Below are 27,841 nucleotides of genomic sequence, written 5' to 3' on the forward strand. Positions count from 1 at the left end.
GAATTCGTGCAAAATCTATATATAATATGCAATATGCAACTCTAATAATACAAATGTATTCGTAATTGTTTCAATGTTAAAGAACATCAAGTGTTTCCAAACGTTTAAAGGCTACATTGTAAAAACAATTATTTTCCATGCCTTTAAACACACACACACACACACACACACACACACACACACACACACACACACACATACATATATATATATATATATATATATATATATATATATATATATATATATATATATATATATGTAAGCATAACAAAAACTCAAGTATAACATAAGCTGATGTATGTCACACAATGAATATCATACTATTACCAGTATAATTTGGCCTTTACCAATTTATTTAATAAAAGAAAGAATCTTTCATCTCTAAATTGTGGTAAAGAGGCACAACAAGCTGTCTTCTTTGTCAAATATTATGTCAGTCGGGATGGTAATGGTAAAACTCAAGGATTACCTTGCACCTTCTCAGAAATTTACCATTGATCATATGTATTATAAGTGGCTGGATTGTTTTTAACACAAGCAACGTTTTTTTAAATCATTATCCTAAAGAGATTAAGGCTCATTTTGGACTACACTTACATTACTTTACAACTGCTTAATGCAGTACTGATGTATCTAGTAGTTTAGTGGGTTTAACTAATGTCACATCTGTTTTTATTCATTTCAGATGCAGAAACTTTTGACATATGAATTCATCTTGATTAAGGGTAAGGTTTTTGTTCAGAATTAATCATTATTTAAAATCATTGTATTTTCTTTGCTATTATGTACAGCTTTTAAAAGAATATACTTTCTTTTAATAAAGAACTCTTCACAGCACTGCACCTGAACAGTCACAACCTCACAGAGCTGCACAACTGCCCCACTCAAGATCAGTGTTGAAGCTGGAACCTCATCTTGTGTACAGCAAAGGCAGAGCTGAAAATTCACTGTTTGTCTTGTATTGTGTGGTAAGTCATAGTTTTATTAATTTTTAAATTGTATTGCAACACTAAGTAGTCCATTCTGTGGCCAATATGATATAAAGGGCCTAAAATGGGACTGACGTGATCATTGTTTTGATTTCTAGATAAGTACTCATGGGGCAGCACATGCAGCTGAAGTTAGCTACATTGAGTAGGACATTTCTTTCAGTATACTCTTAAAGAGATTCACCCAAAAAGAAAAATTCTGTCAATAATGACTCATACTTCACTTGTTCCAAATATGTCTGAGTTCCTTTCTTCAGTTAAACACAAAAAATTAAATTTTAAAGAAAGATGAAAACCTGCAAACACTGACTTCCATAGTATTTGTTTTTTCCTACTATGTATGTCAATGTTTTCAGCTTTTCAGCTTTCTTTAAAAAAAATAAAAAAAAAAAACCTTCATGTTCAACACAAAGTAACTTGGAAGTTTTTTAAAAAGGTTTACAACCACTTAAAGGAGAGTAAATAGTGAACTATTCCTTTAACCCAATCTAGTTGACTTTACTAGAAAATTGTATAGAAACCCAGTGGCTTAAACCCCTTACATTTTATACAAGGTACAACTTAACAGCCATACTTGAATTAAAATATTACTGTAAGTTCAAGAAGATTGTAAAGGTTCTAGGTTAATTTAAAGTGGGCTGTTTAGTTTCACCTTGTGTAAAAACATTAAGGGTTTAAGGCAACATGTTTCGATGCAGTTTACACTCTTAACCCAAACTAGTTGACTTTATTAGAATAAAGTCAACTAGTTTGGGTTAAGAGTGTAATGGTTTACAGTAAAAGCAGTAAATCATGCAGGCATAAAATAAATGTTTAGCCCTGTAAAGCAATAAACTTGTTACAATTTAGAAATATTTTTAGGGTGGAGCACAGTATGCTGTTGTAGTTTTCATATAATTGATGAGTCAAACGTGAGATGTGTGTTTTAAATTGCAAGAAGTGAATTAACAATATGTTCATCAAGATTCAAATCTTGCATCTTATATTTTTTTAAGGTTTTGGCCCAATAATACCCATATTCTGCTATTTAAAAAAACATGCTGGAATTTGTGTCAGCATTCCCTTCAATGAAAACTACAGCAGTGGACATCAGTGGTGATAAAAATGTATGAGAAGCATAAGGGTGTTCATAATGAGAAGAGCAGTCACTATCCTGATCTCTGAGTTTATAGAACTGACAGATCTGCTTGGAATACATGGAAACATGCTGGAAATGTTTAACCTATTATACAGTTAATTCAAGAGTGCCAGGTTTAATGACACTTTACATATATAAATTAATATCACTGAACTTTCTAAATGAAACCTAACACTCATTCTTTGTTCAGTAATGGTATTGTGCACTTCTAATACTTTACAGTGGCAAAACCTGGAATAACACATGGGAGCCCTCCAGGAATTCCTGACACTTTACGCCCAAGTCTCCTCATGCTAACCGGATTGCAATATGACAGTCTAGTCAGCATAAACACCTGGACTCACCAAGCACACTTTGGTTCTCAGTGTTTTGTAAAAATAGTTTTTGCTATTCTTCAGTAAATACTTGAATATGTTTTGAACTTATTCTACTTTTGATGTTTAAGTTCAGAAAGTTGTTATTATAAACATAATTTGCATTTGTCATGAACTTGACTTCTTGTTGTTGTGAAAGCTGTTTATTATAATGGCATTTCCAAAGGCATCATTTGAAAAGATTTTTTGCTGTGCAGTTTTACTTCAGCTTGACATACCAGATGTATGACATGAATAAATATCACAAAATAAATATAATAATAATAATACAAAATATATATTTCCTTCAATTATAATAGTTTTTAATCATTTATATATGTATGGTAATATATTATTGCATTAAAAACTGTTATAAAATATATATTTTTGGTTTTTGCATTTTTGCGTGATTTTTATTATTTATTTTATTTGTGGCATTATAAATAAATTATAAATGTTTCATTAAAAATGTATTGTGTTTATTTGTATACTCATTTACAATGAACTACTATTTTTACTATTTAATGGGCACTATATTTGTCATTTAAGTTTGACATATATTTATATTTGTATACCAACATGATGCATGGTTTAGTTACAGGAAATGCTGGAAATGTTTTCAAACATGAAGCTTTTTTTATTATTTTATTATTCGTTTCAAATTTAGTATACTGCCTATGATCTGGTTTTACTATGATCATTTTGCACATCAGGTTACCCCCACAAAGGAATCTCACGGTAAATATACATTTGTATTTTTAATAAGACAATAAATAACATGTAATATTAATACACATTTTGATATTTAAGTTATATTATAAGGTTATTATAATCTACCTTCAGCTGGAAGATTACCAAATAGAGACAAAGTGTGACGTAGATTGCGACGTTGTGATTGGACTATAACTTCAAAGCCAAATTAAAAGATCCTTCGTGTTGCTAACTATGTTTTGCTAACTTTGCCACTTTACCAACAGTGTCCTTTATCAATGAGTTATCGTTGTTTTTCAAATAGTTACCGATTAACCAAGATCGTAACCCTAAACTTAACCCTAACTACACCTTTCAATGAACTACAATTTGTAGCGCCATGTCTTTCCCGTCCCATCTATACAGCGACAAAGGATTGTGGGTAATGTAGTTTAAAGCCTTTTTGTAATAAAATGGAACAAATACAATTTTAATGAACTAAAGACTATCTGAATAAGGTAATTGTGCATATATTTATGACATATATGAATGCCAGGCATAAATTTGTTATTTTACAATGAGTATTTTTTTAAACAGCTTTTATTGACTTGATTAGTATATATCAGACTATTATATTCAACATTATTTATTGAACATACCATAGGTAATAGTCTTGCTGATATTCTCTCACTCATTTCTCGTTTGAAATGTGATTACTTTTTCCTTTTCTACGGGGCTCTACTCATCCCCTTTGAGTAAAAGGGCAGTTAACCTATGTAGATGTATTATCTTCAACATGGACAAGAAATTGTATTGTCACATGTACAGTTGTGGTTAAAAAAAAAAAAAAAAAGCTAAAAAAATAAGCTAAACATTAGTATCTTCTTTAATCACAAGTTATTAGCAATAGTGATTATGTTCATCACAAATATTATGAGTTCAGAATAATATGTGTGGATGTAATACTGTAAGTGGGTTTCATTAATGGTCATCATGTGATGTTTAATTGTTTTCACTTTATTTGAAATATGGATAAAAGCTCTTTAAAAATATGTAAATGTTTATAAATAAAACCTTTTTAAAGACATGTATTTGTTTAAAAACCACTCTTTATCTGATTATTTTTACTTTCTAAATGTTCAACTGTTTGTGTAACAGTATGTTTTGATGACAATGGATGAACTTGTGTTTAACAAGGATTCCACATAATGTCTTTGTCCTGCATGTGGGTTAATTTGTTAATTATTTTCTTTATGATCAAATGATTGCAAGATTTGCTGCATTGTAAGAATCATGAAAATATTGAGAAATGAGGTAACAATGATGAAAAAATATCCTTTCAAATGCTGCGAATAGTTCAAAACTCCAAATGATTAAAAATACATAGCCATTAACCAACAAAATAAAATTGCAAACCTTTAAATCATCTAAACGAGAAGTAAAATAGTTCTGTGCTGTATTTATAAGTTACTGTGTAGTTCTATGTCTACTAAAAATACATATTTTATTTTCATTCATTCATTTTCTTTTTGGCTTAGTCCCTTTATTAACCAGGGGTCGCCACAGCGCTATGAACCGCCAACTTTTACAGCATGTTTTTATGCAGCAGATGCTCTTCCAGCCACAATCCATCTCTTGGAAAATATTTTATTTTTATCTTGCATTCAATAAAACATTATACAAAGTTAATTTTTATTTTCAGAATAACAACAGTGGCACTGTTATCTCACAACAAGTGCAGCAGTTTTTTGTTAGACATTCTAACAAATGAATACAAATGTTTCAAAGGACAAAAATAATAGGAAATTAAATTTTTTTTTTTTTTTTAAAAATCCATGAGGACCAAATGGATCCATCAGATCTTTGATGTAAATCATAGGTTAATTTTTTCAGAGGTAGAAGTCTGGTTGCCTGACTCAGCCACATATTGACTGGAGGTATCTGAGCAGTGGACCATAATAATGTACATTTTTTTGGCCAAGTATATGCAAAAATTAAATTTATCATAAAAATGTATCATATAATTAATATTTTAAAAGCTCTTGATGTCATTAAATGTAATAATTTTATTTGAATATAGAGTTCCTTAAATCGTCATATGTTGTAAGCAGTTAGGCATACAATAATGCTCTTAATTTACAACACTGATTGATTTTAGAGGAATGCTTACATACTGTACATATCTATGTATTTAAAAAAGAGACAACAATTTGGTTATAGATGATGAAAATTTTATTTTATTTTTACAGATTTTATTACATGCTTTAGATTCAGGGTTAAGGTCATCCTCTTCTGGATTACAGTAAAAGAAAATCCACAGTCAATGTCATACTCATCAGCTGGAGCTTTATTTTAAAAAATCTATGTTCTCTGCTCCAGCCAAAACTTGCAGGTACCTTGCAGGTCTCTAGATTGCACCATCGTATTGTTGTTTATTTCTCAGTTATTTTGTTGCTTTCTGAGAATGATGATCCATAGACCTTTTAACCCCTCTTTGTTTAGGCCACATGTCGAATCTTAAAAGAAGAACACAACAACATAAAAATATATTAATATTCTTTGGACTGGGTAACATTATGCTTAAGTTTGAGCCAAATAATACAAATACATACCAGTACATTTCAGAAGCAAACAAGCAGGAAAGTTCTTTGAAAGAACCAGGATGAGTTGAAAGGTATAGTGGTTGGCCATCTCTGCCACAAGAATCAACTGCTTCTCCTGAAGAATCCTGACTAGCAGGATGATGTTGAACAACCTCCTCTTTGTTGCTGGGTCAGCAGAGTCTGAAATATATTTATAAAAAGAAAGTTGTATAACAAGGATTATACGTCAACTTTTAAAGAATTAACACTGACAGAAGTCTAGTGTACATACCATGCCATATGACAAAGACATCCATATCACTTCTGTTTTTTGTTGTCTTTGCTTCTGCTACTGAAAAAATGACGATAATAGTAACAGTTACAATTTTTCATGACTACATTTAATATTAATAAGAATTTCCTCACCCTCTGCCCACTCCTCTACATCACAGACCAAAGTCTTCCAATTGGTTTCCAGTCACTGCCAGTTTCATGGATTCTGTTTTGCAACTTGCTTTGCAGAGCTGCTGCGGTCTACAGTGATAAGCAATCAAAAATCACAATACTATTTAAATAGGTTACTGAACAACTAAAACAAATTCTACTGGATATCGTTACCTTCTGATATCAATAGGTCAGCGAGATGGCCAAATTGTTGAATATCTGCTAATTCCAGCACATGACCATGAGAGTTACAGTAGCATGTCTGGTCACTGCAATCCTATAGAAGAAATATTGCACTGTTCAACCTCCTTCCCAAGAGTAAAACCACACATATCCTTGTATGCCTCACTCCATTTCCCCTGGTTAACATATACAAAAAAACAAACAAACAAACAAACAAATAAGTAAACCAATAAGTTTTGGCATTTACTTGTAGATCAGTTTAAGATAATCACATAGTTCATCTATCTCAGATATAAACTCATGTGCTTAGGCATGAAACACACTAAAATCATGGGCTTAAAGATGGTGCTGAAACTTTGGACAGCTTTTTGCAACTCTTTGGAGGTAGTGTCATTAGTTGATGTAGTCCACAAATCTTCCTGTCAATCCTTAATCCTTAGCTGTAAATAAACCTTCAAAAATCCCAGTGTTTGAAAAAGGAATGAAACAGTACAGAACAAGTGCATAACAGTTTATATCTTCTAATCTAATTTTACTAGGTGAACATCAAAGAGCTGTTTTCTTGTTAATTTAGTTTCAACACATACAGTTTAAAGTACCTTGTGCATTATTGAAATGGTTATGCTTATGGTTCACATCTACTTAAATTGGCAGTATATCTGGTGTGGAAGCAGGACAGATAAAGGGTTCTTCCTTGCAAATACTATCCACCTTGTATTGCACAGACTCCCATTTAAGAAAAATGTCTGCTGAGATCTTAGCAGTCCATTAAAAATAATTATACCAACATCTTTTCCACCAATGGAAAGAATATAAAAATATTTTAGGATATATTAATACTTGCATGACCAAATCTGAGATAAAAAGGCCATCAGTATGCCTTAGTTTAAATAAAAACAAAATTTGACTCTAGCCCACTGTCACCTGGGTCTACAGATACAGGGACTAATGGAAACAATGAAGTACACACTGACAGTCACTGGAGCAAGGCCCTCTCACAGTTGGGAAGATTGGAGTTCCTATGAGCTGTACCAGATAAAAACAACAAAAAAAAGTACATTTATAACATTTCTAACTTATCCTAAGACTAGTAGACAAGCAGCATAAGCAGTTCTAATTTCCTAAACCCCAATGTGGACAGTTGATGGCCTATAAGGTGTCATAAAATCAGACAAAACAAAATACTTTCTGAAAAAGAAAAAAAATGGTTGGCCACTAATCAACACCCAGAACAAATAGTTTTAAACAGTTAGGCCACAATATTTTGTGAGCTTATTGTGTAGTTTTTTAATGTTTGTCATAAACAATAGTAATAGTAAAACTAATGCGTCTCTTTCTGTTATTACCATAGTAGTGAAAGAATAAATGCATTTTATCTCATACAATCATATATGCCTAAACAATGTAGATATTTAATATACATGGAATGAAAAACTTCACTAACCCTTGACTGATTCCAGAGTGGTCTTGGCCTTCCTTACATGGTGGTGCTTCCTGCAGATCATCAAGTTGTCATCAAGACTTGAGCTTATTATTGAGGTCTTGATGATAAATCTGAGTATAAAGGAATCACTCATGCTGATAGGCAGAAACAGGCTGAAAGACACAAGAATTAATCAAACAAATACAAATGTGTTAACAGAGATAGAGAGAGAGACACGTGCATTTTAACATATAAACATGGGTAAAGTGATTTTACTTTTTGCTTATTAGAAAATAAAATTGGATTTTTAAAGAAATCTAAAGAACCTGAAAAGAGCAAAGAAAAAATATTCATATCTGAACAGTGAACACCTTATAATTTACACCTGTATATATATATATATATATATATATATATATATATATATATATATATATATATATATATATATATATATATATATATATATATATGGGTGTGTGTGTGTGTGTGGTAGATTAATCTGTTTTTTTGTTTAGTGTTGTGTTGTACAATGAATAAAATGTGCTCAGACAGGCAAAATTTCTGCCTTTTTTCCTTTAAAGGCATGGAAAATAATTGTTTTTACAATGTAGCCTTTAAACGTTTGGAAACACTTGATGTTCTTTAACATTGAAACAATTACGAATACATTTGTATTATTAGAGTTGCATATTGCATATTATATATAGATTTTGCACGAATTCTATTGTGGAAAACAACAATCTGGTTACACTGTTCCTTATCTTGAAATGTATATATTGTTCTAATGCATGACCAACGTTATATGTGAGAAAAATATGTTTTTAATAAATGGACTTGATGTAATTAGATAACGTCGCTAGTTTACAGTACATGCTTTATCAACAAATCGTCTTTATTTGTTTACTTTTTACTTACCTTGTGGAAAACCGCAGTGAACCTTGGGATCGCAATGAACCTTGGGATAGCGAGCATAGACTGTAAAAAATAGATCGCCACATACAATGACCCCAACTTCAATAAATAATTTAAAATGAAAAAGATCAGCCGAAAACATTTTTAAACTTAGTACTTGAAATGTAATATTTTTTAAAGTAAAAAAAAAATAAATAATATGAATGAATCAAAGTTTTATTAGACATAGTTACCCTAAACTGGACAACCGAATCTATTTTCACTCATTAAATATAAAGTAAATGATAACATATTTATAAACACCAACTAATCTCCAATAAAAATACATTATGCAGCATTAACGTAATATTTAATGTTGACTCACCGCTGATGCAATTTGACCAATAGCAGAGCGGCGTTAAACTCACCGTGAAGGGATGTCACGTGGACCGAAGTTTATTCATACAGTAGTTTCGACCCAGTTTACAGACGCTTTTCGTGAACAAAATAAAAATTACATATTTTTAAAATAAGAAAACTAAGATAATAGGCGTAAATCAGGTTTTAAAAATTGCGTTGACATCTATTGGTAATTATACGAGCCTCCAGCGTCTCCCTATGACGCCTCAGGCTCAGGCACAGATTCTATAGGGAATCCCTGCACGTCTAAATATGACGCTAAAGGGGTACCCTGTGCGTCAATAACTTACGCCGAGGGTTCCTGACCAAGCGTCAGTATATGACGAGTTGGGAGTGAGAACGTGTTGGCTGGAGGGGCGTCCGCTGCGGGGAAGTGTGTGGGATGAGTTGGCGGTTTATTCCGCTGTGGTAGCCCCGACTAATAAAGAGATTAAGCCGAAAAGACAGTAATGAATAAATGATGAATGAATGAATGAAGGTTGAAGTAGGGGTTTGGTTTAAAGGTTTTTTGGCTATATTTTGTTGTATATATTTTGTTGTATAGTCTGGTGTATCATATATAGGCCTATATATATGTATATATATATATATATTTTTTTTGTAATATCAAATTACAAAAAATATATATAAATACATAAATAAACTATATTTTGTGATGCAATATTATAGTTTATTTATGTATTTATATATATTTTTTGTAATTTGATTTATAATATCAAAGCTATAGACTATATGTGAATGTGTATACGTATTCATGTGTATGTATGTATATATGAACGACTGTGTATGTATACATATGCATGTATGTATATGTTGGCATATATGCGAGAGGAGATCATGTGATCCGGAAGTGTATAAAAACAAGCACCTGATTGTGATAAACATTAGGTGCGTTCGACATGAAGCTCAGCTGCAGCCGGTGATCAACGAGATTAGCCGAGCGCAGGCGGGGGCGGAGTTGAAAACGGAGCCGTCAAGACGGACAGCTGGACACTTCGGGACTCAAAGTTGCTGCAGTCATGATGACCGATAACATGGCGTCATCATATTTTTTTGTTATATTTATAACAACAAAACATTTACAAATAAAACAGAATACAGTTTCTACAAACTGTAGTTCCTTTTTAAACAATAAGAGAGAATTATGAATAAAATAGCCTATAACAAATGCATGAGAGAAATAAGAGGAAATGAGAGGTTAATATAAACATAAAAACGAACAGGTCTATTAAATACAAAGCAATAAGCATAAATTCTAGGAGTTAAACATCAATCTTTGGGCTAATACTTCTTGTTTGAATATGCTAAAAAGGGTTTACATATATGTACATTTATAGATATAAAAATTTCCAATGTAAAAAGCAAAACAAGGTGTTTTGATTAGGTCTTAATAAATGACATTATTTTGGATAATGAATGAATTTTCAAAAAAAGCATTTTAATCCAAAAAGATTGTGTTGAAAAGAACAAAAGGTAAAATAAGTGAGCTATGTAGAAGTTTCCCAGAAAGAGCAGGTAGCCTTTAAACTGCTAACGTTAGACAGGAAATAAAATATATATTATATTATAATAATAAAACCATTTTATAATTATTTAATAAAATAGTTCTTTACTTTAATTTGTTAAGAGAGCTTTAGGGTGGCAGGATCAATGATGATGATTTTCTTATTTCAAGTCTGTAAGACTTATTTGAGTTCATATTTAGGTTATTCACTAAAATATACACTAAAATATATCATTTAAATCGTTCATGAATGCAGTAAATAGTCTGTATAAAAAAGTTAAAAATAAACCTGTGCAAACAAGTTAACCTCTATAACCAGATTATTTAACAAAAGATGATTACTGCAGTAAATATATTTGTAGTCTTTTAATTAGCAAGATGTGTACAGGATAGAGAGGGTGTGAAAAGTGAATTGTTTGTTTTGAAACTTTTGAATCGGAATTTGTCCAATTATAAACCCGAAATACACGTGTTTGTTGTCATGTGGTGAACTCGGCCAATCATGTAATATCGGTGTCGTCATCAGAACTCCTGCAGTCGCTCTTCAGAAGCTGCACGGTCTGAGTTTGCCGTCTGATCTCGGAGCGCTGTCGCGGTACTTTGATGCCACATGTGACAGTCACGTGGCGTCGGCGCAGCATCAATCCGGACAAGATTTCTAACCAGAATGCACCGCTTAAAGACAGATTTCGATCGATCTGCGCAGCGCTGCATGAAGTCGAACGCACCTATTGTCTGATGAAGAGCCGGCGGCTCGAAACGTTACACGCTGAGTCAGCCTTTTTAATTTAATAAATTTGTATTTTTGGAGCCTTGGTTTTGCCGCCTTTGATTTACATTTAATTTGCACTTTTTGCGGTTTTGGCTGAGCACCCAATTAAGAGAGATGTGTGTGCTTTTGTACAGTTTTTTCATTAAGACAACATTAGTCCTTGTCAGCTTTAATTGTGGGGAAAAGTGGATAATTTAGATTTTTTGTCTGCTAATTTCATCTTTCGAGTTTAAAATTATTGACAAATCAAAATCAGTGACGTGATGCTCATCCGCTAGTCAAGTGATGACACAATGGTTTCTCATTATTATTCATAGGGGAGTTGTCTTATCCTATGAGAAGACCCTGCTTCTTAATTATTCATGAGAGCACGTGCTTTCCGAAGGCAAAGCAGACCTTTCAAACTGTGAGGCGACTGCATGAGACCGCGTTTGTGTTTGTTTCTAAGATTCACAGGATCAGCTGTCAGTGCCGATACAGCAAAGCTGTTGATTTGCAGCAAGCATTTTTTTGTCAGGAGAGCTGTATGAGAATTGGAGAATGACGGACTTAGTCTTTTGTCAGTTGAGTTTGTTACCATTCAGACATATCGCCTATATTCGTGCTGCTGGGTTCGCCTATGCTTAAAATCTTCCAGATTACGAGCAGTGTTAATGGTTGAATATGTAATGGTAGACAGGGCAAGAGACTGCTGCTCTGCTATCCACTGCTCTGCATTCAGACCCCGGGGATTCAGGAGAAGTCCTCCTCATCTATAGTGTTTTTATAAACATGATTATCTTAATTAAAAAAATAATAATTGTGGTTATGTGTATATGAAATTACGAATAACATATGTAGCAGGTCATTAAATTACTTGCTGTTTATTTCTTTGCATTTTAACATTGTAAACTATAAAATCATGGCTCTTGTTGGAATATTCAGCAATTCCCTACGTGTTCAAGAAAAAAGGTCAGGAGAGGTTTTTCTTCAATGTCAAACATCTTAACAATTTATTGGATACAAATGAATAATTCGATTCACAGAATTCTGTTATCCTCAATGCAATGCAATAGTTAAATTAAGGAGGTGCGCAACAACATTATTTTTTGACTTCAACTTATATAGGCAGCTGATATTAACAGGTGGAGTTTAGGGAAATTCGTCATTTGTCAATCATTGTCCAGTCCTCCATTGGCCGCACCCCAGACATAAGTCCTCTTTTTCTATAAATTCTCTGCACAACAATAAAAGCATAAAATTTTCTGTGCTCTGTGTTTAGTTTTAACAGCTTTCTTCAGACAGGAAGTTTCTGCTGGGCTAAATTTAATTTTGTACCAGCATTCATCTACTTCTGCAAAAATGCTAATTATGCACAGCATCCTACACACAACAGAAGTTCAGTTAATATATGACCCTTACATGACCTATACAAATAACTGTTTGATTAAAAGATAAAGAGAAAAAAATAATTTAAAAAAAGTATTCCTATTTTCTAACACTCTCCACATGGTTTGTGTCTTATTTTGTGAGCCAACTGACAACATTTGTTCCTCCCCTCTTTTTCCCCTGCTCTGCCTGTCATCACCACTCCTCCCTCTGCCCTCAGAGCTCCACGCCCATCTCGGAGCATTTTTGAAAGAATTCAAAGGTAGATTTGAACCGAAAGAGGGGGTTCATGGCTCTTTAAACACCACGTCTTGGGGGAATTTTGAAAAATGTACATTTATGAAAATAAAATTTTAATAATATCAACAAATTATTCATTATATAAGATATCTTTTTTTCCTTAAGTTTTAGGCCAAACTTAATAATTTCCCATGAGAAGATAAATCTTACAGATATTTTCTGTAGTATCCAAACACATACTTTGTCCCAAAATGTTTGTACCACTGTAAGAGGCTAAATTATCATATGCATTTGTTTATATGACAAAACATGCTTTTTGACTCAAGAAGGTCCATACTGACAAAGCCAGATATTGATAAGATCAGGGCCTGTTGTGTGGACTTTGGGGGTTTTATGGTGTGATCACATGTTGATTGGTCAGTTTGAATGTCTTGAATGGCTTTAGTCACATGGTCAAGAAATAGACAAAATAGTTGGTAAACTCGAGCTCTGGCCCCTTTTCCTGCCCTCTCTTTTCCTGGCCTGCTTCTCTCCTGCTCTGCTCCTATGGAGTCTATCTTCTCTGACTCTACTGCAATCAGGCTTTTGGGCCTGCTCTCTTTGTCTCTTTCTCCCTCCCTCCATGTCTCTCCTTCTACCTCTGGTAACTTTAATTTTACATTTAAGCTGGGTACAATTTATACCATATGTTTTATCATTTCATATTTTATCATTTTATACAGTATTTTGTTATTAATTCAGTTGTAACCATAGAGAACTATTGTCATTAAATCATTTCATTTTCAAGTATTTGTGAATTACTTTTGATTTAACATCAACACTTAATTGTTCCATATAGCAATACAATACAATCACATAATATCAACGCTTTCCCACATTTATAGCTATTAATACTGCCCTTATTTCCATTTTTGGTATAAGATTGCAGAAGAATGATTTGACTAGAAATGTACAGTTTTTTACCATCATGCTGATCACTTTTTAGTCACTCGGCAGAACTACAGTTCGAACCGCTGTGGTTTAAAGACCGTTCTTACCGTTCTTCCTTAATTTTAACCGTAGAAATTATTTTGCAGGATAAACGTAATTCATATATTTAAAGTGCACACCTTTGCATTTAGGATTAACAGGATATGAAAGAAATCTTTTTTTAATATTAAACACATTTTTCTTATCATAATGAGACAATATATAAGCTCTCTTAACATGTGCTGGGAAACAACAGTGTCAGACAATCTCTCAAAAATTTGTTTTCTGTCTGTAAAGTTAAACTTTTTATCTTAAGATCAGTTGTTTTGGGAGTTATAGTTGAATATTTTATTTGTTCCTTCACTAGGTTAACCATTTTCAGAGGTTTATTTCTTAATAATTTTCTCATATCTTTTAAGAGAACAACTTATTTGGTATTTTCTACAGAAAGCATCATAACTCAACATATTTCCTAAATCATTCATAATGTGGAATTCTTCCACCATTCATCAAAAAACAAAGATTTTATATTAATCAAAATACACCTATTATTCCAAATAGATGTCATGTGGGCTAAAATTATATTTAAAAATCAGTTTCCAATATAATACTTGTTGATAAAAAGCAGAACGTTTTATGCGGAGACAGTTCAAAATCATTTTTTTAACAAAAATATTTGAAAAATTTAATGAAAGATTGTAACCATTTAAGTTTAATAGCCACATTAATTATATAAAAGTCAATTGTTTTAAGACCTCTCCATATAACTCTCCATATTAACCATATCATTCTTACGTATAAGTGATTTTTCAATTTCCAAATAAAATCAAAGTTCAACTTATTTATTGCAATTATCTTTTTAGCTGAAACTGCTAAAGAAAAACATGGATAAGTTTGTTTGCCTGTGTGATTTTTATTAAAATATGAAAATGCACTTTCTGTTTTTTGGGCGTGGTTAACATACTTAATAATAAAAATTGAGGAGGAGGAGACTGTCACGTTGTAATAACTGTTCTAAAACTCTTTTCTGATCTTTCTGAATGAAATGCCTTCTTTATTACATCTGATCAACTCACAGTAGAAAAAAAAACAAGCCACGTCCATGTTTCTCTAGGAACTGAGTCACGATATGAAAAAAAGGTTGCAGCCTCCAATTCATGTGGACTTTAAATTCATTATTTTTCTTTTAATTTATACAAATAATGCAGCGTAATGAATAGGTAAAAAAAGGTTAGTTAAAAAAATCCTTTGTTTTAAAAATACCAGGAAAGACAAAAATAACACTTTCTTTTAAATAAATTTATTTAAATATTAACAAATACATTGTCTTCCATCTGGTCATCCTACCATACAGGCCTGATGCAGTCTTGCACAGTTTAGTTCCAACCCAATGTAAATGGTCCTACACCACCCACTCGATTTCTTTACATAGTTGGTTGCTCTAACAATCAGGCTAAAGACCGCGACCGAAGGTTTGTTTACTTGCACAGCACTTTACAAGCTGGCCTCAGTTACACTCACCCCACAAAATCTACTCTGATCCGGGTCATGGCTCTAATGTGACCCACTAGTCCTACACCATCCTCTCTCACAGAGCTGGGATAGAATCAGCGATTCTTTGCATGGGAGTTGTTTGTGCGAACAAGGAGGCTAATGAAGAGTGTACTGATCTTCACTAGCTGGCGTCTATAACACCTGCTTCAACACGCTTACCTGTAGGTTCCAAATAAGCCCAAAGGACTCAATAAGTTTGATTGGGTGTGTTTAATTAGGTTAAAGTCAAACTGTGTTGAGCTGTGGCCCTCACTGAGTTCGACACCTGTGTTCTAGAAGGTTCTTCTCTCTCCATAGAAAAATGCTGGAGCTTTTTTAGAATGATCATTAGGTTCTTGTGCCACTGGAACCTTTGATGCTGCAGATTTCTTCCCCAGTTATTTGTCTCAATACAATTGTGTCGTGGTGGTCTTCCAATAATTCCTTGTACTCATGCCATGGTTTGTGCTCTGACAGGCTCTGTTAACTGTGGGACTTTATAAAGACAGGTCTGTATCTTTCCAAATTTATTTTTGTCATATCTGACTTTATTGTCACTTATCTGACAATTAGTACTTAATGCTTCACTACAGCAATTTTAATCAAAATGTGATTTTTTTTTTCCATTAAAATGTGAATTTTAATACATACATTAGTATTTATGGCCTTCGGAACAGAAAATGTCTCACCAGTTTCGATCCTCTTAATCATTTATTGGGTGAACAAATAGAAATGTTTACACTAATATCTTATGAGCTGGGGTAATGTTTTCAAAGAGTATAAGCTCAAATTAACTTTAAGTAACCAATGAAATTTTTATAATAATTAAGTTCTGCTTATGTTTTGTAGATACTGTAACATTTTTCAAGTGTATAATAATTACTCCAATCAAACCTTTTGATTTGATGAATCAATAATAACACATTTCTTAGCCGTAAATGGAGTTTCACATATTGTGTTAGCATTGTTAATGTTTTAATTGAATTATTTTAATGCTTTTAGTATTGTTTTTTATTATATTATGTTCTTCAATACAAGAAAGAAATTAAAATAATAAAATAACAGAATCACATTGTAGACTGTTCTTTTCAAAATTATTTATTTATTTAAAAATGGGGATAACGTTACAATATGCTTTCCATAAATTATAGGCCTATTTTTTCTATTTGAAATTTTAGGAAATTTTTTCATATTTTAAAATCCATATTTATCCATATTTTTATCCATTTTTAACATTGAAACTTACTGAAAACAGAATATTGAAGGAGAAATGTATTTGTCATTGATGTACATACATACATTTTAAAATATGTTTACCTGGAAAGAAGCTTGGCTTAACAGGAATGTTTTAGAAGTTATATATTAGTGTTATTAATACTTTTTTAAATCAAATGGTCACTTGCAAAAATCTTTAATCCTTTTCTTCTCAGATGCAACCGAGACATCCAGTTTTTTGCTCATGTTTTCCTGACTGGCTCAATACAACTCCTCCAGTGATAAGATTCTTTCCGAAACAATCATTTATTTTTTTTGTTGTCTGAAAAAAAAAACAGAATATTTTTACTGTATGAATATCTTGACAACAAGAAGAAAGATCATAATGCATACAGGTCTTTATCCGTATACTGATATGTGATGTAGGACATCGGATCCCAATGGGGGTGGGGGGGTATTTGGCCCACAAGGGAGTGTCAGTGAGCTTTGTTGGGGGTCAGAAAATAAATGATAATGAATGAGCGACATATCCGAGTAGGGTGAAGCGTGAAGCCTAATTTATACTTTTGCGTCAAATGACCGGCGTAACCCACGGCACATGCAACGCGCGTGGCTGTGCATTTATACTTCTGCGCGCTGTCTCTGTTGGTCTGCATTAACACTTCAGAAATGCTAGTTGGCTGTGAGGTGTAAATGTTCCTCTGTGTCAAGTTTCTTCGCTGCTTTTTTGCGTTTCCTGAACACTCCTGGGATGTACAAGTGGCTCAAACTCGCTCATTTTGAGGCAGGAACCGGCGGACGTGCAACAACTTTAACTATGAGGTAAACACAAAACAAAACTTTCCATCCGGAGCTCCTTAACGGGACTCCACCCTTGTAAACAATTGCTTGCGCCATTCGCGCGGCTCTCGGTCCTGCCCAGACTCGTCTGCGATACCAAGCCGACCAATCACAGAGCTTGCGCTACGCGTTGTTGCGACGTGTAGTTACATTTTTTGAGAGGTGTACGTCAGTGACGCCAATGGCCACATCGAAGGGCTATGCGTCAGCGCCGTTGCATACGCCGGCGTTTGACGCAGAAGTATAAATCAGCCTTGAGACGTTGGCCTACCTGAAGTGCAGTGGGGGTGAGTTCCCTGCGACGTACCTGAAGAGCGGTGTGGGTGAGTTACGCGAGACATACCTAAAGAGCTGGGAGAGATGCGATGGCGAGGGGCATGCAACGTATTTAAGGACCGGGCGGGATTTCCGGGAGATTATCATTCATTTGCGGGATACTCCCGCAACTTCCGGGAGACTTGGGATGTCTGTGAGTCACATGACAAGAACTAGTTGATCAGCTTCAGCCTGTTTGGAATATTCACATTTTGGTAAGACTAATTTTCTCTAACAAACACAGAGCATCCAAACACTGCAGTGCTTTGTATTTTCTCCATAAATAAAACTCGTGTCAGAGCTGCAGCAATGTTTTGTCAGCTTGTCATCTTCTGAGAAAACGATTGATGGTCGCCTACAACCTACGAAACACTGAAACACCCCCCTCCCGTCCGCGGTAAAATTGTCAAGCTTTGCCCGATTGATAAAAAGGTTGAGGACCACTGCAAAAATTAACAAATTTGTAGTCCGTCCACAAAAAGTCTCACTTATTTGCCTCGCACTAATCCTCACAATATTTGATAGAGCATAATAAATAACACACAAGTATTAAATCGTAATAGCCTATATTATTTTTTCCCCTTTATACATATTTTTTATTTATTGAATTTTTAATAGGGCTTTAAAATAATTTAAAGGCTAATATTTTTAATTTATAAATGGCCTACTGATGTTTTGCTTTTATATTTTACATTAGGCTAGTATTTGTGCATAAACACATTTAAATATAGTAAACATTCTGTTTGTTCGAAAACCAAAAAATGTTGTCATCATTACGGCAAACTTATGTGAGTGATAATATCATTAAACGTGGATGGGGGCCTTGCAATATATTCCAGGGGAAAGGCGAAAAAAGGTTGGGAACCACTGATGTAGGATACCTTTTCATGCTCTCTGAGAAGGAAACAATTCATTTCTTCATGACAGGCAACACAAGACACCTGAGGCTGTAAAAAATATTGAAGATCAGCGGTAAATCTTTATTGATTATTTATTTACTGAGCATGTTTAACAGTGACACCTATGCATTTAGGCAATGAAGAAATACACACCTTAGCCTTTTCACGGATTTCACAGTCTCCCTGATGAACTACTTCAGTTTTCTTCTCACATGAGGTGGGTTTTAATAAAACATGCAGCATGCCTATTCTATTATTCTGTCGCATAAAAAAGATGCAATCATAGCTCAAAGAACACAATGCTAAATGTAAGAGACGTTTTTTATTGGAGCACTTTAAGCTCCACCATCAGAAAAAAACAAAAAAATCAAAGCAGACAAGCAAAAATAAAATAATAAAGGCTTAATTAACATTTGAAATAAATTTGTAATAAACTTACAGCTTGTAAAATGGAAGAATAATCAAGGTGTTGCTGTTTTCCAAGTTCCTCATTGGCTTGTTTTATAGCCTTGTCAACAATTCTTCGTTCATGTTGGTTTAGTTGCTCATAAGCCTCGTTTCCCTTCAGCACCAGCAGAACGCTGAGCAGTATCAGAAATCCTCTCATCTTGAATAGTAACTGCTCTTGTTTGTTTGCCTCATCTTATTATAGAGGGCAGCAGCAGTGACGTCAAAACCTATTCGCTGCTTGTTCGTTTTCACAATAGGGATCTGGGGGAGGCTCCGATCGACATGGCTCTGCGCTGGTTGTGGAAACTCAAAAAAGCCCCAAAACAAACGATTATGATTGACTAAGATTGGCAATGAACATTTGAAAATGTCCTTCAGCTTATGAAATGCCATGGAAATTTAAAAGAGAAAAACTTTCACAACAGGCATGATTGGATTACTTTGTAAGCAGAGGAACTGCCTGAATATGATTAGTTTTGTGAAGATTATCAGGTTTCATTTATACGGCTACTGCATTCTACAACCAAGTTACCTTTTTAAAAAACCAACAGTATCAGTTATGCAGTTTTGTTAGTGCCTCATGCTTTAAAATGTGCATTTAAATTTGATGTTTGTGGTAAGCTCAACCAAAACACAAAGGGAGGTAGGAACAAAGTGTAGTTCCTCCCCTTTAAAAATCAGCTATTCAGTTTTATCATAGATCTGCAACTTAATGCTTTTTCTAGCTAAATTTTACATCCATAAATGTACATTTTCAAAGAAACACCCTTACTTTTTTATTTTCAAAGTATTTTAATTTATATGTGAACTCCTTAAAAGACTTAAATAATATTTTGACATGTAAAACTCTTTCTTGGCGTTAATCATGGGTCTCAAACTCAATTCCTGGAGGGCCTGCCCCCTTCAAGATGCTTCTCATTTGTGCTCAACCACTCTTTTGCTCAAACACAGCTGATCTAAATAATCAAGGTGATCAGACTCTTTTAAACACCTTGATTATTTGGATCAGCTGTGTTTGATTAGGGTTGGAGCAAAAGTGTGCAGAGCTCCAGGAATTGAGTTTGAGACGCATGGTGTAAATCATTTAAACTTGTATAATTTGTTGGGATTTATTTATGTAACTCTATTGTCTTTGTTCATTTTGTGTCTTTGTAATTGTTCTTTTTTACATAATAAAAAAAGAGTGGTTGAGCACAAATGAGAAGCATCTTGAAGGGGGCGGGGCATGTCAGATACTAGAGAGCATTTGATTGGTCAAGATTTGATGAGATATTTAAGTATGAGGTGACGTGAATAAAACTGTTGATCCGTTTATAGGCAGAAGTGACAAACTATCAGCTTGACATGTTAATATCAGTTCCCGAATGTGAATTTTGTCACTGTTAGCACACTAGCTTATAGATATCCTAATTCAATTAAATTAAATTCATGTTATTTCCATATAACTTCTAGTCAATTGTAACAGTGTCAGTCCAGTTGTCAAAGTTAAATTTCAGTTTAGTTCAGTTCAGTGTGGTTTAATTTACACTGATGAAAGTCCAAACACTGAAGAGCAAATCCATCGATGTGCAGCTCCACAAGTCCCAATCCAAGCAAGCCAGTGGTGACAGAGGCAAGGAACACACTTCACCAATTGACGAAGTGAAGGGAAAAAAAACTTTGAGAGAAACCAGGCTCAGTTGGGCACGACCATTTTCCTCTGGCCAAACTTCCTTTGTGTAGCCGTAGTCTAGGCGCCAAAGGCTGGTGAACACTGGACGTTCATCATAGAAAACTGCAGGTGTGAGTATGTCACAAGTGAACTAAAAATTAACGATACTGATACTAACATCTTCAAAAGTTATTTTAACTTCACTGGACCCTTAACATAATATTACATTTTTAAAGGTCCAATGAAATAAAAAAAAGAAAATTTAGATTCAGTTATTAGTTTTAAGGATATGTAAGGATGGCTATATCTTTCAGTAATATTAAACCCTGAGAACTGTTATGGAACTCCACACGAGAATGGTCAGGCACTAAAGCAATAAACTTTTCAATCTGAGAAAAAGATCAGCTATAGGAAACCAGTTGTTCAGGTTGTCTCTATCATGCATCCTGAACCCCCTCTTTGCCCTGGACTTTACCTTCTCCACCAGAGCATCTCAGTCACATTCCACACAGAATGTCCAAGTTTTTATTATGGTGTATGTTGTGGCTCTATATTAATGTTTGGTGTCATTTTAAATGTCTCTGTGTGATTGGTACGGTGGTCCTAATTTCACTGTAATATTTTGGAAATCTCCCTAACATCAGTCAATTTGGGTTTTGACTTTAATAAGATCTTTGCCAGATGCTCCACTCCATAAAAAATGGTCTTCACATCGGCTCATGACAAGAAAAGGTTTTTGGTGAACCTTTTTTTGTCTAGAATTTATAGTGATTTGAGTATTTAAGGGTAATGTGGAGAAGTGTCTGTGGCATTCTGTAGCCAGGATACCACGTTGCAGTGTATAAGGCCGTACTAACACTATGTACAGTTGCCTTGAACCAGGCCAAAGCACGCTTGTCCCCCCTCCCATCTCCTGAAATCATTTAAATCTAGTAGATTGTTTTAGCTGATGTTTCCACAGCACAACCAGGATTAGTCATACATTCAAACTCAATGGATGGAGCATAGGCACAGCATTGGTTGAATCAACAGGATTTCTGACAATCACTGACTTAGTATAATATAATCTAGTGGCTTAATCAAACTTTCTTTATACTTGAGCAAGCATGGGGCGGCCTAATATTAAAGTTAGTTTACAGTTATATCCTCTATCTAAGAACCAGAGCAGGCGAGGTTGTGTCCGTTAGCAGATAGAACTGGCCTGCATACTGACTCTAAGTGACTTCAGGTAAATGATGAACCTTTAACTGAAAATAAGGATTTATTACGTTAATTGATCTAAATTAGACCAAATCACAACCTAAGGTAATCAGCTTGAATTATCAATAGTAACATCTGAATTTGATTATTTTAGTATTGCTGGGGATTTTAATATTCACATTAATAATCCAGAAATCAATGCTGTAAAAGAACTGATGACTGTTTTTAACACTTTTGATCTGACTCAGCATGTTCAAGGACCCAAACACAATCGTGGACACACTCTTGATCTACTTATAACTAAGGGTTTACACATTTCATCGACTGTTGTTAAGGATGTGGCACTATCTGATCATTTCTGTATTTTCTTTGATATATTGATCACTCCAGCTATTAAAGAAAGATCTGTCTCTGTCAGAAAGAGGTGCATAAATGAGAACACCAGTGAGCAGTTTATGAAGGCCATATCGCTGGCACCAAGTATATCTGCAGATTCTGTTGATTCTCTCCTTGACTTGTTTGATTCTAAAATTCAGAATGTCATAAATGACCTTGCTCCTTTTAAACTCAGGAAGAGAACTGGCAAAGAGAGAGTCCCTTGGAGAAACTCAAGAGTAGTCCAAATGATGAAAAGACAATGCAGAAAAGCTGAGCGAATGTGGAGAAAGACGAAACTAGTAGTCCATTATAATATCTATAAAGACAGTCTTCATGCTTTTAATGTGGAACTAAAAACTGCTAGACAGACTTTCTTTTCAAGCCTTATAAACAACAATGTAAATAATGCTCGCACACTCTTTGCAACAGTAGAGAGACTCACAAACCCCCCAATCAGATTCCCAGTGAGCTACTCTCTGAAAGCAAATGTAATGAGTTTGCTCATTTCTTTACTGATAAGATCAATAATATCAGAAAGGCAATCAGCTCATCCAATCAGCCAAGTTGTGCCAATGTCAAACAAGCTCAACCACAACTTAAGAAATCAGACATTATGTCTGATTTCATGGCAATTAACGGTAAAATCGGTAAAAAGAGATCGTGCAAATTATGAAAACATCAACCTGCAGTCTTGACACGCTCCCCACATCATTCTTCAAAACGGTGTTTACCTGTTTAGAAATGGATCTTCTAAAAGTGGTAAATGATTCACTTCTCTCAGGTATTTTTCCAAACTCACTTAAAACTGCAGTTGTTTAACCCCTCTTGAAGAAGAGCAACCTGAATAACAAACTATTGAGCAATTACAGGCCAATCTCAAATCTCCCTTTCATTGGCAAAATCATTGAAAAAGTTGTTTTTAACCAGGTCAACAAGTTCTTAAACTTAAAGGGGTGTTTAGAAAATTTTCAATCTGGGTTCAGAGCACATCACAGTACAGAGAGCGCCCTTATAAAGATAATCAATGATATCCGCCTAAATACAGATTCAGGTAAAATAACAGTGCTGGTATTGCTCGATCTCAGTGCCGCATTTGACACTGTCGATCACAGCATACTTCTAGATAGGCTGGAAAACTGGGTTGGGCTGTCTGGGACAGTCCTCAAATGGTTCAGATCTTACCTTGAAGGTAGAGGTTACCATGTCAGTATAGGTGACCATAGGTCAAGGTGGACACCCATGACATGTGGAGTCCCACAAGGCTCGATTCTGGCACCTCTCCTGTTCAACCTTTATATGTTCCCCCTGAGCCAAATAATGAGAAAGAACCAAATCTCCTACCACAGCTATGCTGATGACACTCAGATCTACCTAGCCTTACTGCCTAATGACTACAGCCCCATAGACACCCACTACCAATGCATTGATGAAATTAACAATTGGATGTGCCAAAATTTTCTTCAGTTAAACAAAGAGAAAACTGAAGTGATTGCGTTTGGGAACAGAGATGATGTTCTCAAGGTGAATGCGTACCTTGGCTTTAAGGGTCAAACAACAAAAAATAAGGTCAAGAATCTTGGTGTGACTCTGGAGTCAGATCTGAGTTTCAACAGTCATGTCAAAGCAGTTAGTAAATCAGCATACTATCATCTAAAAAATATTGCAAGAATTAAATGCTTTGTTTCCAGTGAAGACTTAGAGAAACTTGTTCATGCTATTATCAGCAGCAGGGTGGATTACTGTAATGGACTCCTCACTGGCCTTCCCAAAAAGACAGTCAGACACTTGCAGCTCATCCAGAACGCTGCAGCCAGAATTCTGACCAGAAGCAGCAAATCAGAGCAGATCACACCTGTCCTCAGGTCTCTACACTGGTTCCCAGTTACATTCAGAATAGATTCTAAAGTATTTTTACTGTTCTATAAGTGACTAAATGGCCTAGGACCTCAATACATTACAGATATGCTCACTGAATACAAACCCAACAGATCACTCAGATCTTTAGGATCAAATAAACTAGAAATTCCAAGAGTTCAGTCAAAGCAGGGTGAATCTGCCTTCAGCCACTACGCCCCTCGCTGCTGGAATCAGCTTCCAGAAATGATCAGATGTGCTCCAACACATCTGTTTAGCTGTGCCTTTACTGTATGAGCACTGTGCTACGTCCGACAGATTGCACTATTATGTTTTTTTCGTTTTCTTTTTCATTCTTTTATAACCTATTTTAACACATTTTAAATTGTTTTTATCTGTTTTAATCATTTTTATTGTCTGCATTTTATGTCCTAAACTTGTCTTTTTTCATTCCTGTTTATGTAAAGCACTTTGAATTGCCACTGTGTATGAAATGTGCTATATAAATAAACTTGCCTTGCTTTGCCTTGCCTTGAATTGGGGGGGATCTAAATTAAATATTTTATAAATTGGAGTCAGATAAAATTTGGAGTTGGAAACAAATTCAAATAAATTTTAACAAATAAAAATATTTATTTGTCAAGTTAAGGTAATTAAGCAAGTTATTTTATAACAATGGTTTGTTCTGAAGACTTAATGGGCTAATAATTTTGACCTTAAAATGGTTCATAAAAAATTTAAAAACTGCTTTTATTCTAGCCGAAATAAAACAAATAAATCTTTCTCCAGAAGAAAAAAAATTATCAGACATACTGTGAAAATGTCTTTGCTCTGTTAAACATCATTTGGGAAATATTTAAAAAAGAAGAAATTAATCAACGAGGGACTAATAATTCAGACTTCAACTGTGTGTTTAAATATATGGATATATATATATATATATATATATATATATATATATATATATATATATATATATATATATATAGATAGATAGATAGATAGATAGATAGATAGATAGATAGACAGACAGACAGACAGACAGACAGACAGACAGACAGACAGACAGACAGACAGACAGACAGATCATAACAGGAACTGCTGCTTAATTGAAGGCATGTAATAGCAACACCGGGTGGTTATTTATTGAATTATGTTCATTTTTGTATAGTGGGACAGATTCTATTAATATTTATAAAAAGCCTCGCGGGCCGCCACCAAACTGATGGCCCGCGGACACACCTTACATACACATACACACACACACACACACACACACACACACACACACACACACACACACACACACACACACACACACACACACACACCACTAGAGTGCGTCATTGCAGAACAATCAATTTGTTACTAACTTAATGCATCCACTTCAAGCTGCATTCTATTGTATTTACCAGTAAGAACACAGGCATTCATAACATATCAATACAGAACTTATTTAACTATGCAAATAGTTGTAACAGTTATTTCAGCTAGTTATCATACTAGATATGTATATATGAATAACTACAAGTTCAGTCTGTCAGGGGGTTTGTGAACATGCTCAGGATAACGTTTCGCTTGAGACGTTGCGTTTTGAAATAAGGAATGAGCACTGGACAACTGAACAGTTTCTGATTCTGTTACGCCAGTGGCTGTAGAGGGAAACTCAGGTGTTATGAGTGCATACTCATTAAGGCATTGGGAAGTGTCCATATTATCTGTGACATTTGGAGAAGAATCAGCCTGTGAGGCTGTTGCATTTAAAAGCTGGTCAATGTGTCTGCACCAAACCATGTTGGCACCAATTTGTACAGTGTAAGTAAGGGGCCTAGTCTTGGACAATATCTTGCCTGGTTGCCACTTTTGATGTGTTTGTCTGTAGTCTCTAGCCAGTACATTTTGTCCAACATGTAAATTCCTGAGTACTGATTGTTTTGGGCTTTTCTGACACTGTTCGGCTTGCACATGTCTGCTTAGATCAGGCTTAAGTAAGTCTAAGCACGTACGAAGATTTCTGCTTATAAAAAAAAGTGTGGATGGAGATTTACCTGTAGTCGCATGTGCAGCATTTCTATAGGCCAGCATTGCAATCTTTTCTTGTAGAGACACTTTTTCCTTTCCCATGGCCTTTAGTGACTTTTAGGCACTGAACAAAGCGTTCCGCTAAACCGTTCGTAGTACGATGGTAAGAAACAGATGTTGTGTGCCTTATTCCATTGCTTTTGACAAATGACTGGAATTCCTCTGAAGTAATCTGTGTACCATTATCACTGACTAACTGATCTGGCAAGCCAGTGCAGGGGAACAATGTGCAAAGTAGTTCTACAGTCATTGGATGTTGCATTTTTGATGGGAAATACCTCTGACCATTTTGAACATGCATCCACTACCATCAGAAGCATTTTGTCAAGAATATGGGTCCTGCATAGTCAATGTGCACTTGCTGCCAGGGGCTGGTAGAAATTTCCACACATGTAAAGGTGCAGCCTTTGGCTGTCGCTGAATCTGTTGGCACCCAGAGCATGCCTTAGCAAGATCTTCAATTTGGCAATCTAGCCCTGGCCACCAAACATAGCTCCTAGTCAGGCTTTTCATTTTAACAACACCTAAATGTCTTTCATGTAGGGCAGTGAGTACTTTGGCTTGTAGCTTAAGTGGCACTATCACTCGAGTACCCCACGACACATCAGAAACAATTTGTTACAGAAAGCTGTTCACGACGATGTGATTAGTCCAACAGTTGAGGATCCCCTTTAGCTGGCCATCCTTTCATGGTCAGCTCAAACACCTTGCACAGTACAGGGTCTCAACGAGTCTCATTTTGAATTTGAGCACTTGTGACTGGTAAAGATTCCATTTGAACCATGTGAAACATGTCAGTTTCATCTGTAACCTCATCTGCATTCTCCTGAGGAAGGTGCGACAGTTCGTTTGCGTTTCCATGGTGCTTAGTGCCCTTGAACTCAATCGAATAGTCATGACCACCTAAAAAAAAGACTGGGGTCATAATGTGTTAACAGTCTCTGACATGATCAGTTGCTTAGCTATCTTGAACGCCTTGTCACAGTCCTTCGACCACACCCATTTACCTGACTTTTGAAGCAAAGCATCTAATGGATGTATAACTGTGGAGAGATTTAGTAAAAATCTATTATATTAATTCACCAGTCCGAGAAACGAACAAAGCTGGTTCATGTTTTCTGGACTTGGTGCATTAAGTACGGCATTGATTTTGTCTGAAGGCCTGTGAAGGCCTGCCTTGTCAATCCAGTGTCCACAGTACTCAATTGAATCTTTGAAAAATTCACATTTGCTCATATTTGCCCTCAGACCATACTTAGCCAGTCTTTCAAGAACAGCATTCAAGTTTGCCAGATGGGTTTTATTGTCATGGCCCGTGACTATAATGTCATCTAAATAGCACTGTGTGCCAGCGACACCCTACAAGACTTGATCCATGGCTCTTTGCCACACAGCTGGTGCTGATGAGACCCCAAATACAAGTCTGTTTTAGTAAAAGAGACCTTTATGCGT

General features: G+C 34.8%; 1 protein-coding gene and 3 long non-coding RNA genes across 8 annotated transcripts in view; 2 read left to right on the forward strand and 2 right to left on the reverse strand.

Moving 5' to 3' along the window:
- The window catches only part of LOC101886824 (uncharacterized), a 3,175-nt gene extending 228 nt beyond the window's left edge, over window positions 1-2,947 (forward strand). The window contains exons 2-4 of the long non-coding RNA XR_015478692.1: window positions 689-728; window positions 827-971; window positions 2,353-2,947. This is a non-coding gene — a long non-coding RNA (uncharacterized LOC101886824). The remainder of the gene's footprint in view (window positions 1-688; window positions 729-826; window positions 972-2,352) is intronic.
- Window positions 1-12,823, forward strand: part of LOC147837138 (uncharacterized) — a 23,757-nt gene extending 10,934 nt beyond the window's left edge. Inside the window, exons 2-3 of the long non-coding RNA XR_015478703.1 lie at window positions 11,553-11,580; window positions 12,239-12,823. This is a non-coding gene — a long non-coding RNA (uncharacterized LOC147837138). The remainder of the gene's footprint in view (window positions 1-11,552; window positions 11,581-12,238) is intronic.
- On the reverse strand, window positions 5,386-8,759 carry si:dkey-202l22.4. 5 transcript variants are annotated; one of them, NR_200071.1, is made up of 8 exons: window positions 8,724-8,759; window positions 7,827-7,978; window positions 7,357-7,408; window positions 6,374-6,558; window positions 6,182-6,289; window positions 6,048-6,107; window positions 5,786-5,956; window positions 5,386-5,689 (listed from the first exon to the last, which is right to left on the reverse strand). It is a non-coding gene; the product is annotated as a si:dkey-202l22.4 (long non-coding RNA). The 5 variants fall into 5 exon arrangements; NR_200068.1 differs by having other exon boundaries at window positions 6,374-6,476; window positions 7,353-7,408; NR_200072.1 differs by having other exon boundaries at window positions 6,048-6,104; window positions 7,353-7,408.
- Window positions 12,824-16,543: 3,720 nt separating the features above from the next.
- On the reverse strand, window positions 16,544-19,473 carry si:dkeyp-73d8.6. Its single transcript, NM_001130644.3, has 4 exons — window positions 19,214-19,473; window positions 18,928-19,032; window positions 18,757-18,822; window positions 16,544-17,042 (listed from the first exon to the last, which is right to left on the reverse strand). The coding sequence occupies exons 1-4, from the start codon at window positions 19,379-19,381 to the stop codon at window positions 16,932-16,934; spliced, it is 450 nt and encodes a 149-aa protein (NP_001124116.1). The 5' UTR covers window positions 19,382-19,473; the 3' UTR covers window positions 16,544-16,931.
- Window positions 19,474-27,841: the final 8,368 nt, after the last annotated feature.

This window comes from Danio rerio, chromosome 2, assembly GCF_052040795.2.
Source record: "Danio rerio strain M-AB ecotype USA chromosome 2, GRCz13ab, whole genome shotgun sequence".
NCBI lineage: Eukaryota > Metazoa > Chordata > Actinopteri > Cypriniformes > Danionidae > Danio > Danio rerio.

Excerpts from the sequence above, each read along its gene's own strand:
- si:dkeyp-73d8.6 (NM_001130644.3), bottom strand. The coding sequence starts at position 19,381 with ATGAGAGGATTTCTGATACTGCTCAGCGTTCTGCTGGTGCTGAAGGGA. Across the intron at positions 19,033-19,213 it reads ATTCTTCCATTTTACAAGCT|AATAATAGAATAGGCATGCT; the intron begins GTAAGTTTATTA and ends TTTATGCGACAG. Across the intron at positions 17,043-18,756 it reads TTCTCAGAGAGCATGAAAAG|ACAACAAAAAAAATAAATGA; the intron begins GTATCCTACATC and ends TTTTTTTTTCAG.